The sequence below is a fragment of the Homarus americanus genome, unplaced genomic scaffold (genome assembly GCF_018991925.1).
Source record: "Homarus americanus isolate GMGI-L3 unplaced genomic scaffold, GMGI_Hamer_2.0 scaffold4060, whole genome shotgun sequence".
Taxonomy (NCBI): domain Eukaryota; kingdom Metazoa; phylum Arthropoda; class Malacostraca; order Decapoda; family Nephropidae; genus Homarus; species Homarus americanus.
Window position 1 is genome coordinate 11,222,351 of NW_024746161.1, and position 15,628 is coordinate 11,237,978.

At 40.3% G+C, this 15,628-nt stretch overlaps 1 protein-coding gene across 4 annotated transcripts; it reads right to left on the reverse strand.

Moving 5' to 3' along the window:
* Positions 1–373: 373 nt before the first annotated feature.
* Positions 374–13,031, reverse strand: LOC121879043. 4 transcript variants are annotated; one of them, XM_042385528.1, is made up of 8 exons: positions 12,901–13,031; positions 11,339–11,439; positions 10,418–10,729; positions 6,916–7,181; positions 6,246–6,372; positions 5,916–6,043; positions 4,074–4,128; positions 1,036–1,975 (listed from the first exon to the last, which is right to left on the reverse strand). In XM_042385528.1, coding segments are annotated over exons 1-8 (1,122 nt in total). In that variant the 5' UTR covers positions 12,903–13,031; the 3' UTR covers positions 1,036–1,844. The 4 variants fall into 4 exon arrangements, with proteins under 4 accessions (XP_042241463.1, XP_042241462.1, XP_042241460.1 ...); XM_042385526.1 differs by having other exon boundaries at positions 6,192–6,372; XM_042385529.1 differs by lacking the exons at positions 1,036–1,975; positions 4,074–4,128 and adding an exon at positions 374–524 and having other exon boundaries at positions 6,192–6,372.
* Between the last annotated feature and the right edge of the window lie 2,597 nt (positions 13,032–15,628).

Below are 15,628 nucleotides of genomic sequence, written 5' to 3' on the forward strand. Positions count from 1 at the left end.
AAAAGTACGGCTCAGGAAAGTTGTCAACGCCAGCGCAATGTTTTGATTGATATGTGTAATATAATCCCGATACTTGTATACAGAAAATTCAATCACCTTCCACAGATAGACTTACAGTAGACGGTCCTAATCACACGCATAAATACTACACATTGATGACGGTAACGTGCTTATCCCTCACCAGTGCGTCATGGTTTCTTTCCATAGAAATAAGAGACAACGTGAAGGCCAAAAATGTATATGTATTAATTGTTGTTGCTTTTGTCATGTGGCAAACCCTTAGTAAAATTTCATGTATTTATTTTCTACCTTTCTAGTGAACCAGTATTTTCATGTACGTCATATGAGTAACTTAGGTAAATTAAAAATGTTGTGTAGTTACAATTCATTTTATAATAATGTTATAAAAAAGGGATGGCAGTTGTTTGCCCACAGCGACCCCACAACCAGCACCACAGCACCCCCACCCCTCACACGCTCTTGATAAAAGGATCCGGCGGACGTGACAATATGTCAAACCGGAGCTGAAATGAACAGTACAGTACAGTACAGTACAGTACAGTACAGTACAGTACAGTGCAGTACAGTACAGTACAGTGCAGAAATATAACTTAAAGGAATTGGCTTAACTAGGGATTTCAAGTAATCCCTTTAAATGTTCTAGTAATCACTGCAATGGTCGGCTGACCTAACGTATACAACCTGATCATTAGCCAAGTTAGGTTAGGTTAGAATAAGTTAGCTGAGGGTTGCAACGATTACAAGAAATTTTTAAAATTTTTAGGGATTACATAAAATTCCTGAACATTAAGTTTGTATTACAATAGATATGTGCTGCCCACTTCTGACTGTTTGATTGCTAATTAATCCCTTCACTATGACGTGGATAAGATAAATCTTGATAAACTCGCACAGGAAAAGGGAAACAATGGAGCACCTTAGCTTTCGTCTTTTTATTCAAGACGAAAGCTAAGGTGCTCCATTGTTTCCCTTTTCCTGTGTGAGTTTATCAAGATATATATATATATATATATATATATATATATAGTATATATAACTTTGGGATTCCAAATAGGATATTTAGGTTAGGTAAGATTTGGGTTGGGTTAGGTTACGTTAAGTTAGGTTATTTGTTTTCCCCCAAAAATTATTATCACCACAAGAAACGGTCTAGACTCTGGAAAAGTCGCGTTTTACGCTAAAACCATCCGCCGGTGTCATTTGGATTGTTGCCTTATATATAGTTACACTTATACTTAGTAGCCACGTAAATCTGGCTGATACTCGTAAAAAGTACTGTGTTACAGACCAAACTCCTGACAGACAATGTTCATGGAGACCCTTCAGTTTCTCCCCAATTGGTAGTCCTGAAAACCATTCCTTTTTTCCCAGTGGTTCCCAGTGTTGTTGTTTAGGTTCCGCTTGATTTAGGGGACATAATAATACACTAAAGAAGATCTAAATACAAACTAAAGACAGAGTACACAGCGCAGCAAGAAACACCTGGGATTTGGGAATTGACACTAAATGCCTCAGCCTACTGCTGCCTCACGTTAACTCCCCCCACCCCCCTATAAGCCAGAGCCTCGTCCGACTTATGGGGGCTTTCGACTTACGGAAGTTCCGACTTTGAGAGGTCTTTACTACTATCAAAATTATGGGCACGAGATAACATTTATATATTTCCTACCACACTCCAAAGGGTTTTTTATATGCACCTTACAATGTGCATGAGGCAAATCATTTAATAATGTTGCACTTTTTAGTAGATCCTCTGGTGTAATTTTACATTTTGCTGGATCTTTGAACCCTTCAAAAGAATGTGAGTACAGTCAGTATAGCCACTACTGTGACTCGGGTGCAGGAGATACCATCAATTCGTCATAGGACTCATATACGTCGTTTTCAGTACACACTCCCTCATGAGTGTTGGCGGGAGGTTGTGTAGACGTGTCCCGGGAGATGAGTGAATGACCTGTGTAGAGGCCGATTATTATTATTATTATTATTATTATTATTATGACATGGCATAAATATTTTTTTTGTATCACTTATATACAAGCATCCTTTTGAAATAACTGTTCCTGAACTAGTACCAACACCTTTGCAACTAAATTAACAAAATGTAAAATGGAGATATAATTTAATTATTGTTTAGATTGTCATTGTGCAGCCTATAAGTTATTGTGTCAATAAGAATTTTTTATCTTTTAGCAACAAATGACTTTGAATATCTTAAAGAACATGTAAGATAAGGTGAGATACTAAATTATCTCCAAAAGTCTCTTGGTTAGAAAGAAAGATGACTAAGGTCAGTGAACAGGTCTTCGAACACTGTCACAACTCAGTTCTCAAGCAACACTTATAATGCTTAAAACAGCGTCAGTTATGGTGATATAAAAACTTTCTTCTCTTGATGCACCATGACTTTTAATCATACAAAGAAGCTTGACAAGCACACTCTTACACACACGAGAAATAGAGACATACAACGGAGGAGAAAGACACACAGTCCACAGATAAAGCACAAGAAAAAGAAAACAAAGAGTGATCACAGCTTTGTAATCAGTAGCATTTACATTTTAGACCTAGTCAATCTTCTATGCTCAACATCGAGGCGACAGTGACAGAAAGAAGGGCTAAGGGGAATGCTTGGTGGGTAGAGGAAGTTGGTGCAGAAGTTAATAACATTGCCTTGCCCGCCATGAAGTATATCTTCCACATGTGAAGGACAGGGTTGGGTTGGTTGTAAACGGGGCTCATTAGTATGGGCCAATTGTCCAGCTGCAGTTTCCTCTATTATTATGTTAAGACATAGGAAGTTTTTATTAAATATGTATAAGACGGTAATTAGAACTATCTCTGAGCGTCGGCGAGGAACACCACGATATCCAAAGTTGTCTTGATGAACAACCGAGGCTTCTGCATCAGTCTCGAAGCCCTTATATATACTAAAAAAATTATTGACAGTAAAGGCTAATACACTTCCTCTACACCTATGGCCTGATACTGACCATCCGTGAGGGAACTTCATACAGGTCCATCTCCACGCCTTATGTTTCTCTACAAGAGTGCAACTATAAAACATTGTACGCTCCTTTGTCCATCCAACAGCGGACAACAGTTCGCCTCCGTGTAGCGGCTTCATGGTGGGGAAAAAAAATCCTGAAGTTGAGATCTACTCACCCAAAGTGATCATGACAAAGCCAAACTTCCTGTCATATCATCTAACAACTTCAACTTCATACAAAAATAAATATAGAAATGAGCAACATCGCCAATAATCTAAAGTTAATCCCCCCAAAAATGAACAGGTCACCTCGTCACTACAACACCCTTAGCCACTCACTCAGTCTGAGAAGCTATTCATAGTTACCTACAGCAGCTAAAAATATCACTTCCTTAGTGAATAGAACCAGCAGTATGACGAAATGGCGGTGTTTATCTCAAAGTTTATCCACTTCCGTAAATTATCCTCTGTTACTTTCCGCCTGTCTTTTTCCACCCGTGTCTCACCATGTCTCTTACCTTGCATGTATCTCACACGTGTCTCTCACTCTACTGCTCATTCATACTGACTCCCGTACGCAAGAGAGTTTACTAACACACTAACTGTTAGATGCGGCGAATCGGAGAGCTCCCTCCAACACGATGCTATACTCTACTATCTTCTATTTAACATATCTTTCATCCTCTATATCCTCTATATCTCTTCCTACCCATCTCTCATACCGCTCACTCTTATTATGTCACTTTACATCGCAGTCGCCTGTCTTTCCCTAACTCTACATTTTCTTAATTTGTTAAGTTGGTGATCAATTGGTTCTCTAATTCTACCTTTTTATCATTAAGAAAGAATAAGCTCAGGCAAAGCATCTGATACATGACACGATAATTGATAACTTGATGCGACAGAAAACTTTGCCAACCTTTAAAATGACAAGATTCGAAGGTTTCACTTGACAAAGAAAGAGGAAGCGTATCAGCAGCAACAGAAAGTAGAGCAGCTGCAAGAACACCAGAAATAGTAACAGCAGCAGAAACAAAACGCCCGTGATGGCACGATGCCTCACCTGTTCGGTGGTCTGGTTGATTTATGTCATTTTGACCAGTGTTCCCATATCGCACCTGAGGGTACACAACCTCTCATTAATTAATGCGCTATGTGCTGTTTTGAAGATGAGAGTGAGACAGAAGACGGGCATAAACGATATATATATATATATATATATATATATATATATATATATATATATATATATATATATATATATATATATATATATATATATATATATATATATATATGTGTGTGTGTGTGTGTGTGTGTCTGTGTGTGTGTGTGTGTGTGTGTGTGTGTGTGTGTGTGTGTGTGTGTGTGTGTGTGTGTGTTTCTTCAATACAGCGCATGTGAGGGAGGAAGTGAGTTCAGGAAATAGAAACAGATAAATAAAGACGTTTCCCAGTCTCTCAGAGTTTCTGACGGGACATCCTCCACTCAGGCTGAACTAATAGCCCTCCTTGCTGCCCTTCTCGCTGAGGAAGAAGCAGATGGTTTCTGCCCCTTGCTTGTCTGCTGCGATTCCAGGTCTGCTCTCGACGGGATCGCATTTGGATCAGGGGAAAATAAGGACTTCATCCTCCTAATACGAGGGTTAACATCCACACTTCAGGATGCAGGCCGTCCTGTGATATTCCTATGGATACCCAGTCATGTCGGTATCTTGGGGAATGAGGCAGCAGATGGCCTTGCCAAGACTGGCTGCAACAAGGCCACACCTGACTACGTTGTTCCTCGAACACTTGTTCCTCGAGCTTAGGACCCAAATTCGCCGCAAACAGAGAGAAGCTCGGGAAGCAGCCATCCCCCTGGACTCCCCGCCCACCTGGTACGATGTCCTCCGCTTCCTCTATCAAGGAATAAACAATTGTAATTGAATTGAATTGACTTTTCCCTGTGTAAATTTCCTGGAGACATCAGCCACAACACAACGCCGCCCTGCTTACAGGAAGTAAGATACAGATACTGTATATGACAACTGAAATATCACGATGTGGGTCCTCTCTTTGTTGAGAAATATCACATGTACACGTTATAAAGCCTTGTGCAGACACAAAATATATAGTGGCAACACTTCCCTCTGTAGTTTTTGGATTTAGCATTGAAAGGCAAGAATTATAATTGCCAGACGCCTCCCGGCGACGAGCACATACTATAGTACAGTGTACAGTACAGTATATAGATTTAGACAATATTCGTTACATAAGAGAGTCTTTGTAAAGAACAGTATATTGTAAACAAACCAGGTGAGGATTAAGCACTTCAGTATATTTCACTTAATATTTAAAACACCCGCGCGCTACTTATGTTAAGTTAGCGTTAGGTTACCATGAGTTGATGTTAGGTTTGATTCGTGTTTGTTATGATGTATGTTGTTATGTGGTATGTTGTTATGTGTTGTGTTGTTATGCGTTGTGTTGTTATATGTTGTGTTGGTATGTGTTGTGTTACGTTTTGTTTTGTTAGGTTAGGTTAATATTAAAGGCGAAATGAGCTGGGGTGCCTTACCTTCACACACTCCCAGTAAACAATTAAATTGCAGCAGAGTGGAAACAGCTGGTGGGTGAAGTCTGGTGATAAGAATTCAAGAGTTACGCAAACAGTATACATATAATGATCCCCCTCACCTATCAATAAGGCACTTATCTGATGCCTCACCCTCACACCTCTCTATGAGCCTCTCCTGGTGACTCAAGTAGAGATGAAGACAATATCTAGAGACTTCAACAGATGTAGACTCAATTTGTGGAAGTGGTGAGGGAAATAAGAGTTAGACTCAGAGAGGGTCATAATATCCGGAGTCTTAAGATAAACAGAAAAACTCTCTTGAGTCTCACAGAAACTAAGGCAATACCTTGAGTCTCCGAGGGAGGTCGATGACGATAATGAAGAGGATGACGGCGATGGCGGCGAAGATGCCCAGGAAAATATTACTGAGAGTACAGTTGTGGCCACAGTTTATTGGTGGTGAGGATGTAAGGCCTGTTTGGGAGACACCGTCAAGTAAATTTAATGTGCCTGAATATATTTTTATACTGTATTTATATGATTCAGGTGACACACACACACACACCACCCCTCCCTCACCCCATGCTGTGTCCCTAGCCTCTCGCATTCTCTCAGTCCTAACCTTCTGTCGCTTCTGTCGTCTGTGAGAATTCTGGAGAGGTAATATCATCTGTACCTTTCTTCTTGTAGCTCTCGATGCACTGGGCGATATATAATGTTCCTGCCAAGTTCTCGGGAGAAAACTTGAGTGTCATTTCACCAGAGAGCGTCAAGTTGTCCAGGAGTTCCTCTCCAGACAGGATCTGTGCAACAAATTGCAATTCTGACTCGTTGTTGTGACAGATGATCATTATAATTAGATTTTCGCTGAGCTCATACTGGTGAAAAAAAAAATTTTAATTTAAATTTTTCTTGCTCACTTGCCGAAGCTATTTCCAAGTTCACACTCATGATTTATTATCAGGAAGCCGAAGCCAAGGCTTTAAGCCTTTAAGGGATACACCAAACTTTATCACCATTATTTATATAGTATACCGTATTACCTTACATGTTGATGGGAAAATACTGTATATGATATTCTAAGTTACAGTTAGAATTTGAGACAAACTGATTTTAAGCTGATTGTTCTTAGGGTAAGTTTACACAGCGTAGGACAAAAAGAGATTGCACACACACACACACACACACACACACACACACACACACACACACACACACACATATATATATATATATATATATATATATATATATATATATATATATATATATATATATATATATATATATATATATATATATATATATATATATATATCAACGCTATTATTAAACATACTACCTACCTTAACTGTGTCTTCCTCCGTATTCTTCATAAACTGGAGTTGGACGGGAGTGTTTCTGGTTAAGTTGCCACATTGCTGTCCTTCGTCTTGGTCCATCACTGTCACTCTCGAGTTGTTCAGACACAAAATCCTGTTAGCCTCTGACACTGAAAACTGTACCTTAGTGTCCTGGGTGGGTGTGAGTACCAGAGTCTCTCCTTCATTGCCAGAGGAGGGAATTTCTTGAGCACTTGCCAAGGCTTGACTCAATTCTCGATTCAGCCATCCTGAAAAAATATATATTTACCTTCTTTACTTAATGGCCACCCACTAGACGTAGCCATGCCGAGGGAAGGTGGCCAGTGGCAATGGGAAGGATACCTCCATTATTCTGGGCTGTTTAGAAGATCACTAATGTTTTCTATTCCACAGCTTGGTCTGGTAGACCGTTCTATAGGTCTACCACCCTCTGTGTGAAGAAGTATTTCGTAATGTTCATTCTGCACGATAACTTGGCATGTTATGTCCCCTCGTGTTGGTGGTGTGTAACACAGCAAAGAAATACCCAGGGCTCAAGTTTTCTATTCCTTTCAAGATTTGGAGATCTGCCCAATTGTGCCGTCTGAAGGGTTGTTAGTTCTAAGGCCCCAGTACATATAAAAACATATACAAACCATAAATTGAGCTAAAAAAACTAGCCCAACTCATCATTTACGTCACTAACGCGACAAAAGCCATTTACCTTACTTGACCCATTTGATCGATAAATATATACCCAAGACCAAATCCAGTGCTTCTAGGAATACGAGGGGATCCCTACACATGAACCATGCGGCGGTCGACAAAATTAAGAAGAAAACCCAGAAATTCAAGTCGTGGGTTGGGTCAAACGATGAGCAAGACAGGAGGATGTATGCAAGAGCCAGAAACCAAGCAAAGATAGAGTGTAGGAGGGCTGAAAAGGAGTTCCAGAGGCTGGTTGCAAGCGAGGTCAAGTCAAACCCAAATGCGTTTTACCGCTATGCAAAGTCGAAATTGAAAACGCGAGTAGGAGTATCAGACCTGAGGCTGGTGGATGGTAGTTACGCAGATTCTGACCAGGATAAAGCCGAGGCATTGAACAACTTCTTTTCCTCGGTGTTCACAAGAGAGGATGCAACTAACCTTTCTGCGTTTGAGGACAGACGGTTCGACACAGCACTGACCTACATTGTGTTCACAGAAGAGGGTATTAGAAATAAACTGTCAAAGCTAAAGGTCCATAAACGCCCCGGACCTGACATGGTGCATCCTAGAGTGCTAAGAGAGCTGTGCAACGAGCTTGCCGAGCCCCTGAAGATCCTGCTTTGTAAAGGCCTGGATGAACAAAAGGTCCCCAGTGAATGGATAGTGGCTTATGTGAGTCCTATCTTCAAGAAGGGCGATCGTCACTCCACGAAACACTATAGACCGGTGAGCCTGACCAGCATAATATGTAAAGTACTTGAGAATATTATCAGAGATGCCACAATGGAACATCTACTACGAAACAACCTTGTAAAGGATTGCCAACACGGTTTTATGCCGGGACGCTCCTGCTTAACACAATTGCTCAAGGTATTGGATATTTGGACCCATATTCTGGAACGGGGTGGTAATATCGACAATATTTACCTAGATTTTGCCAAGGCTTTCGACAGTGTACCCCACGAAAGGCTGAAAATCAAACTGGAAGGGTACGTAATTCGGGGAAATGTCCTAGCGTGGATAGAAGACTTTCTACATGGCCGCAAGCAGTGTGTGGTGATTAATGGCACGAAATCGTCAACTGTACCTGTCACAAGTGGGGTACCGCAGGGCAGTGTATTGGGCCCGCTGTTGTTTGTTTGTTTCATAAATGACATGCCTGACGTTGTACACTCCTCCATACAAATGTTTGCCGATGACACCAAGTTATTTCGAGAAATTAAGAACCAAGCGGATTGTGAAGAGCTGCAGAAGGACCTCTGTGGGCTCCAGGAATGGTCGAAGAAATGGCTGCTGAGATTCAATGTCACGAAGTGTAAGAGGATGCACCTGGGGCGTACCAACGGTAAGGAGGCGTATCATATGTCCCAACGGGATGAAGAAACTGCACTAGTTGAGACTGATTGTGAGAAGGACCTAGGTATGTATGTTGACAATGAGCTGAAGTTCTCGGGCCATTGCGAGAAGAAGGTAAATCAGGCAAATAAATTATTGGGTTTTATAAGAAGGTCGTTCAGATATCTAGACGGTTCGTCCCTCTTAACGATCTTCAGGAGTGAAGTGCTTCCCCATCTGGAGTACTGTCACCCCCATCTGGTCCCCGAGATATGCTAGGGACTGTCAGTTGGTTGAAAATGTTCAAAGGAGGGCCACCAGACTGGTGCCTGCACTTCGGCACCTCAGCTACCCTGAGAGATTGGAGCGCCTGAACTTGCATAGCTTATACTACAGACGGGCAAGGGGGGACCTAGTTGAGGTGTATAAGCATCTCAGGGGGCACTACTCAGTTGAGTGTCCTTACTTGGAGCTGGCGGACGCTCGCCCCACGAGGGGTCACAGCTCAAGATTGAAGAAGCCGCAAGTCCAGAAAACTGTGAGGGCCAACTTTTTCGGAGTGAGGGTTGTAAACTCTTGGAACAATCTACCAGAGAGTGTTGTGACGGCACCGAGTGTGAGCTCTTTCAAGACAAGACTTGACCAACACTGGAGCGGGTTCAGGTACATTCAGGAGCCGGTGCAATGCCCAGTATTTGCCAACAGTGCGTGACAGAGACGTGACCGATCGCTCAAGCGGCTAACGAGCCGATCAGTGGCGAAGAGGATAAAAGTAAAAAGTAAAGGTAAAAATATTAATTCAGAGGAAAAGTCATAGAGCAAACGCATTATTAACTCCAAATTTGAATCAATGAAGCTGAGCGTTGTAGAGATTGTAGAAACTATGTTCATAAAAGAAAATGCCATGTACATACAGAAGACTACTTACTGAAATAGCTACAAGGAGTCAACAACAGAATATAACGTTATAACAAAGTTCTTTCCTCTCTGAAGGGAATCTACCGAAGCATTCGCTTACACACGTTTAGTTCTATAAGGAAATTATCACCAAAAAAGAACAACAAACCGACTGATGAAATGGAAAAAAGTGGTCCAAAGTTGACGCAAATTGGTTCAAACTTTATCAATATTCCCGGAAACAATAACCAACACTGGCGCAGCCAATACGTGCCCAGCATTTGATAAGGTGCGTAAGAGACGTGACCGGCCGCCCATGAGATGAAGATGAATAAGTAAATAAAGCTAGTCTACTAAAGATAATACAGTTTATATATATATATATATATATATATATATATATATATATATATATATATATATATACAGTAAACACACATATTGGTCAGTGTTTACATTAACATTCATTTCATTATCCATTGTTTGTTTTAATATATTTCATTAAAAAAACTAACATTTCCAAGAGAATATTGTATCCGTGGAAGCAGTCAATTGATATACTGACCTCGAGTACATCCTAATACAATGCGAACTTCATTGTCAACAATGATTGTTTTCTTGGTTCCTTTTCTGATACTTGGTTTACCGGTAAATGATTCATTCCGGCCTTGAAGCTGCAGCTGTGGAAGACCGGTCATGTTCAGTACACCAGACATCCATTTATCTTTAGAAATATTTTTTATCGTGTGCTTATATTCCTCTCCGTCCTGCTGCACTGTCACTTCCACTTGTTTTTCTTCGCCACCTACGACGCTAAGATTGATGGAATCTTTAAATGTCTCAAGTTTCAAGCTGCTTCCCTTCTTAATGATACACTCTGAAATATTTCAGTTAACTTTAGAGTAAGTTAAAGATATGTTCTTATTCTATGTAAATTATCTCAATATTTTCTTTTTCTCCAAAGTTAATTTTAGGTCCTGTTAACTAGACTTACACCAGATACACTAAGCGAAAATAGTACAAGAATCCTATTATTTTACATATTATCTATACACCATTACTAGATATTTACTATAAAAACGAAGGGAAACAGGATGAAGCTCACATATCTTTGGTCAGCTATAAGTCATAACAGAAGTGGCCTTTAATCCAAAGTGATAGAACGAAAATAACAAATAAGAGCCATCTTGAAAAGTGTTTTAACTTTGGGAGTTGTCGAACACAAACCCTCGTGTTCTTCATCGTCACATTAGTGGTGAATATTCCTTGACAGAAGTTGTTCTACATCTTACTGAGTTGCTGCAGTAATAGTTTATCTAAAAAAATTACATAAGTCCTGAAGCTGATAAACTTAACACAAGCACGAATGGTCAGTGATTGTCTCCGAGGGGGCACTCGCCATCATATAAGGAGTGACAGTGACTGGGGACAGGACTTACTATCATCTACAGTAAGCAGGAGTACCAGTAACTAGAGAAGTACTTACCACCATACAGGTGAGTTGAGTCAGACACAGCCAGGCCCACCGCTACTTGAGTCACCATCAACACCACCACGACCACCCTCTTCATAATGGGCACCTCAATCCTGATGTAAACTTAAACCTTTATACCTTACGTTATAAAATGCTACAGAGAGTAATATATGGGCACGTATTATCTAATCAAATGTTCAATAGAATTAAAAAGATTTTATATGGCTTCTATTATAAAATGCTCACAATCACAGCTTACATTATACCTTCTATTTGCACACAAGCCAGCTGGAACATATCTTGACTTTGCTAATAAAAAGTCTAATTTATAGGATTTCTATTTAATTAGTGGTGCCAAATTGTTCGTCAGATATGTGAAAACTTAATAACACATTTTCCCCTTCCCCTAATTCACAAACTAGATCTGTTTCTAGAGCTGATGTCATTACATCTGAAGAAAAAATTTACAATTATAGCAAAATAAAAAAAATAAAAAAAACATGCCACATGACTCAGAGAAAATCATCCATCTTCTCCTAACCTTTTCTCCATTAGCAAGCTTTCGGGAAAAAATGCCTTATTTAAGTACCTGGTTCTTCCATCATCATAAGTTTTAGCTGGGGTTTTCAGGTTTAGTGCATCCAAGTCCTGTTCAAGCTTTTTCTGAGAAAGGTAACCACATAATTCATGTGTAATGTCAGTCCACAGTGCGGGATCCTCAGAAAATGTCACTGTTTGTCCTCCAAAAGACTCCCTCCTAAACGAAATGATTCCGGGACTTAGAAACCTTCCATATCAGGATAGGTTAAAGAAACTAAACTTGCATTCCCTAGAAAGACGAAGAGTGCGGGGAGATATGATAGAAGTATTTAAGTGGGTGAAAGGAATCAATAAAGGGGATATAGATAAAGTTCTTATAATATCCGAGCAGGATAGGACTCGTAACAACGGATTTAAGTTGGATAAGTTCAGGTTTAGGAGGGAGATAGGAAGGAACTGGTTCACAAATAGGGTGGTGGACGAGTGGAACAAGCTTAGCAACTTTGTAGTAAATGCTGGAACGCTGGAAAGTTTCAAAAGGAGGCTGGATAGATTCATGGATGATAGAGAGTGGTAGTAACTCTCGACAGGAGCTGCCATGCACAGGCCAACCGGCCTATTGCAGACTCCTTATTTTCTTATGTTCTTATGTTCTTAAAGGGAACACTTAGCTAGGTCTCATAAGGGGCGCAAAATTTTCACTGTACGACTTCAGAACATGTAATGCATATGCTGATAAAGTATACTATTTAGTTTGTAACCGTTATAATAATCCTCTTAGAATACATATTTCACAAAGGATTTCATCCATTTTTATACAGGCATATTTTCTGAGGGCCACGTTCATCACAGTAAATTCGGCCCTGATCGCGGGGCCCCTTGAGTCGCGGGGCCCTGGGCCATGGCCTTGCCTTAATCCGGCTCTGGCCACTAGACAACACATTATGATTCCAATATCTTCTCAGGTGGTAGTACCACCCTTTTTGACAGCTGCCTACTAATCAATCAGTCCAGTCCTACTTTACTTTACTTACATTTATCCTCTTCACCACTGATCAGCTCATTAGCCGCTTGGGCGTAGTGTAGTGTGAAACTCCGTTTCCCAGCTGAGAAGAGATCATACTAATACTCCGACCAAATCACGGGAAGCGCGCGAGGGCGCGGGGGTTGCCGTTTATCACTCAACTCTATGACGTCATTTTTCATCACGTTTTCTTTTGGTATTAATGGGCATTACAAAGCATGTATTTTAGGTATAACTATTGTAATGTCTTGACAAAATATATATATGCACATACAAAAACCCTACAATCAAATAACATTATAACATAACATGGGAAAATTAAACACTAATTGAACAAAAAATATCAAACACAAGTTAACATCCTCAGATTTGGCGTAAAATTTATACATCCACCCTGGAATTTCACAACCTCGGACAAGGCTATTAATGAATTAATAGAGGGAATTTGTAGAGCGTTTCTGGATTTTGTTTTCATTAAATTTAATTTATAAAATATTCTCTCTGCATCTGCATTGGATGTTGGAAGAGACAATACCTGCAAAGCAAATGTACAAAGGTCCTTAAATTGGGAAACACCTACACTGTCCTTAAGTTCCCCTAGTTTTGTATAAACGTCCATTATGTCATTTCTGTCCTTAATCTCGGGTGGTATAGCAATCACATCTAAGTCTCTCCATTGACCATCTAAAACTTGTATACTGCCACTGTATATATGGGGCACCGCCTTCACAAAGTCGTATAAGGATGGCATCTCCTTCCTGGATTTATTATCAAATACCCTATTTGATGACATAAATGAGCAGATCCATAAAAACCTACTCCCAAACTCAAATCTTTGACGGAATTGCACACAAAGGTTTATCATGAAGATACGACATCTGAATTGTACATCCTTGACCATATTCGGGAGTTCTCTATGGTGTTCACTTTGCAGAAGGCCATGTATTGTTGCTCCCACGTATATTTGGCCTATTGGGAGGTGATTTTCTTAATTTCTGGTGTAATGACCACGGTCATACACGCCAGTTTACGTAAAATCAGACGATTCATATTACGCTCAATAGCCCACAAAACATGTAGCTATGCCTTCTTATTAAAGTTACCCATCTGAGGAGTACGTTTTCTCATCGCTTCAAGACGCCCGAGTCCTTCGTTTTCTTTCAATCTTGAGTGTACCCGAGACTTCATTATTCCTTAGTAATGACAGAATTTTAAATTGCAACTGTGGTTGCAATTGGTGAGGCAACCTAGATATGTCTGTTTACAGTTGGAACTTTCAAGATCCATTGTGAGTGGTGTTGAAAGCTTCAACTGTCTTTATTGTTAGTAAAACTTGTCAAGTAAGTGAGTGTCGAGTTTGTCAGTTAGAGTGGCCTATTTTATGTCGTTCGTAGGGACATCCTGGATTTACGATCGCTACTGAAGTTATATTATTTTGTCGCCCAAACCTCAGGGAATCTGATGGTTGTAGTTTAGTTAGTGTCAGTTGTCTATTTTAGAAAGGCATTAATCTACTGAACAGTTTCTGTCAAACTCAAAATCTCCAAGACTTAACGGCTGTTTCGGCCTGGGCTGTGGTCTGCGGTCAGGCCAGTAGAGTTGTTAGTGTATATATAACTCTATTTCACCTCTTTCCTGACAAACTCATTCTCTGATTTGATCATAAAGATAGACGTAGAAAATTAGCCTGATCTGTGACACTGACGGTCACAGCTAGGTGTCCAGCGACCACTTTGAATAGAAGGTCTATTGTTAGTAAGATTAGTCTTTCTTGGAGGCATATGCCCCAGGCTCGTATATACTGTATACCGATGCACGAGAAAAATCACTCTCTTATGATTTCTCCTCAAACGCATCTCCAGGTATGTGTGATTGTTTCTCGCCGTCATGTTAATTCAGTTTAACTTAGTCGATTTTTGTGAATACCAGTGTTCATGTTTTAACCTATTAAAATATTCTGTGCCAAATAAGTCGAGTAACGTAGATATCGTCTGTACCGTTGCCAGACGTATGTTTTGTATAGTTGAAGTTAAACATTCACACCCTTGTGATTTCTCCTCGACGCATCTCCAGACGCTGTTTGTGAGTTGGCAACACTACTGAGGTTCGGGAGTCGCCTATGGGCAAGATGGCTCTCGAAGGATGTCTTTAAAGTGGCGAGATTAGAATCCCATGGCGAGATTAGAATCCCATGGCGAGATTCCTAGACAGACGCCAGGGCCGACCCACTGCCACGACAAGTCAACCCTCCCCGGGCCGGGCGCTCCTAGGAGCGAGCGAGCCTGTAAATAACTTTGGCCCCCTGACTCCGTCTTGTGATGGTGGTCCATCTAATGATCTTGGCTATATATATGGAGCCGTATTAATATCTATTGTTGGGGATGACTAGCAGAAATATAGTCATCCCAGGTTAAGTATTGAATCAATGAATGTTGGTGGTACCCGGGTTATTGTTATTCTCGGAGTTGAGTCCACCAAACCACTGAATACTATGGAAGTTAAAGTGTCACGTTAGTCATTCCGAAATAACATGTTATAAAGAATATTTTAATTCGGGATAGTGTCAAGTGTGTCATAATACCCATTTGCAGTGACAATTGAATAATATATTGATTGTTAAATATTGTAACCAAGAATTGAAGATGTAATTTGTTGCTTATAGAAAGTAAGACCTGAGGGTCCAGTGTTATCTGACCGTGTGTAGTAATTCCTGGATCTTACTTGTCAGAGAAATAATA

Bases quoted from the DNA above. Each gene is read 5' to 3' on its own strand.
- LOC121879043 (XM_042385526.1), bottom strand. The intron at 10,730-11,338 runs GTAAGTACTTCT...GAAATATTTCAG, and splicing joins CTCAACTCACCTGTATGGTG to AGTGTATCATTAAGAAGGGA. The intron at 6,373-6,915 runs GTAGGTAGTATG...TTTGTTGCACAG, and splicing joins CGGAGGAAGACACAGTTAAG to ATCCTGTCTGGAGAGGAACT.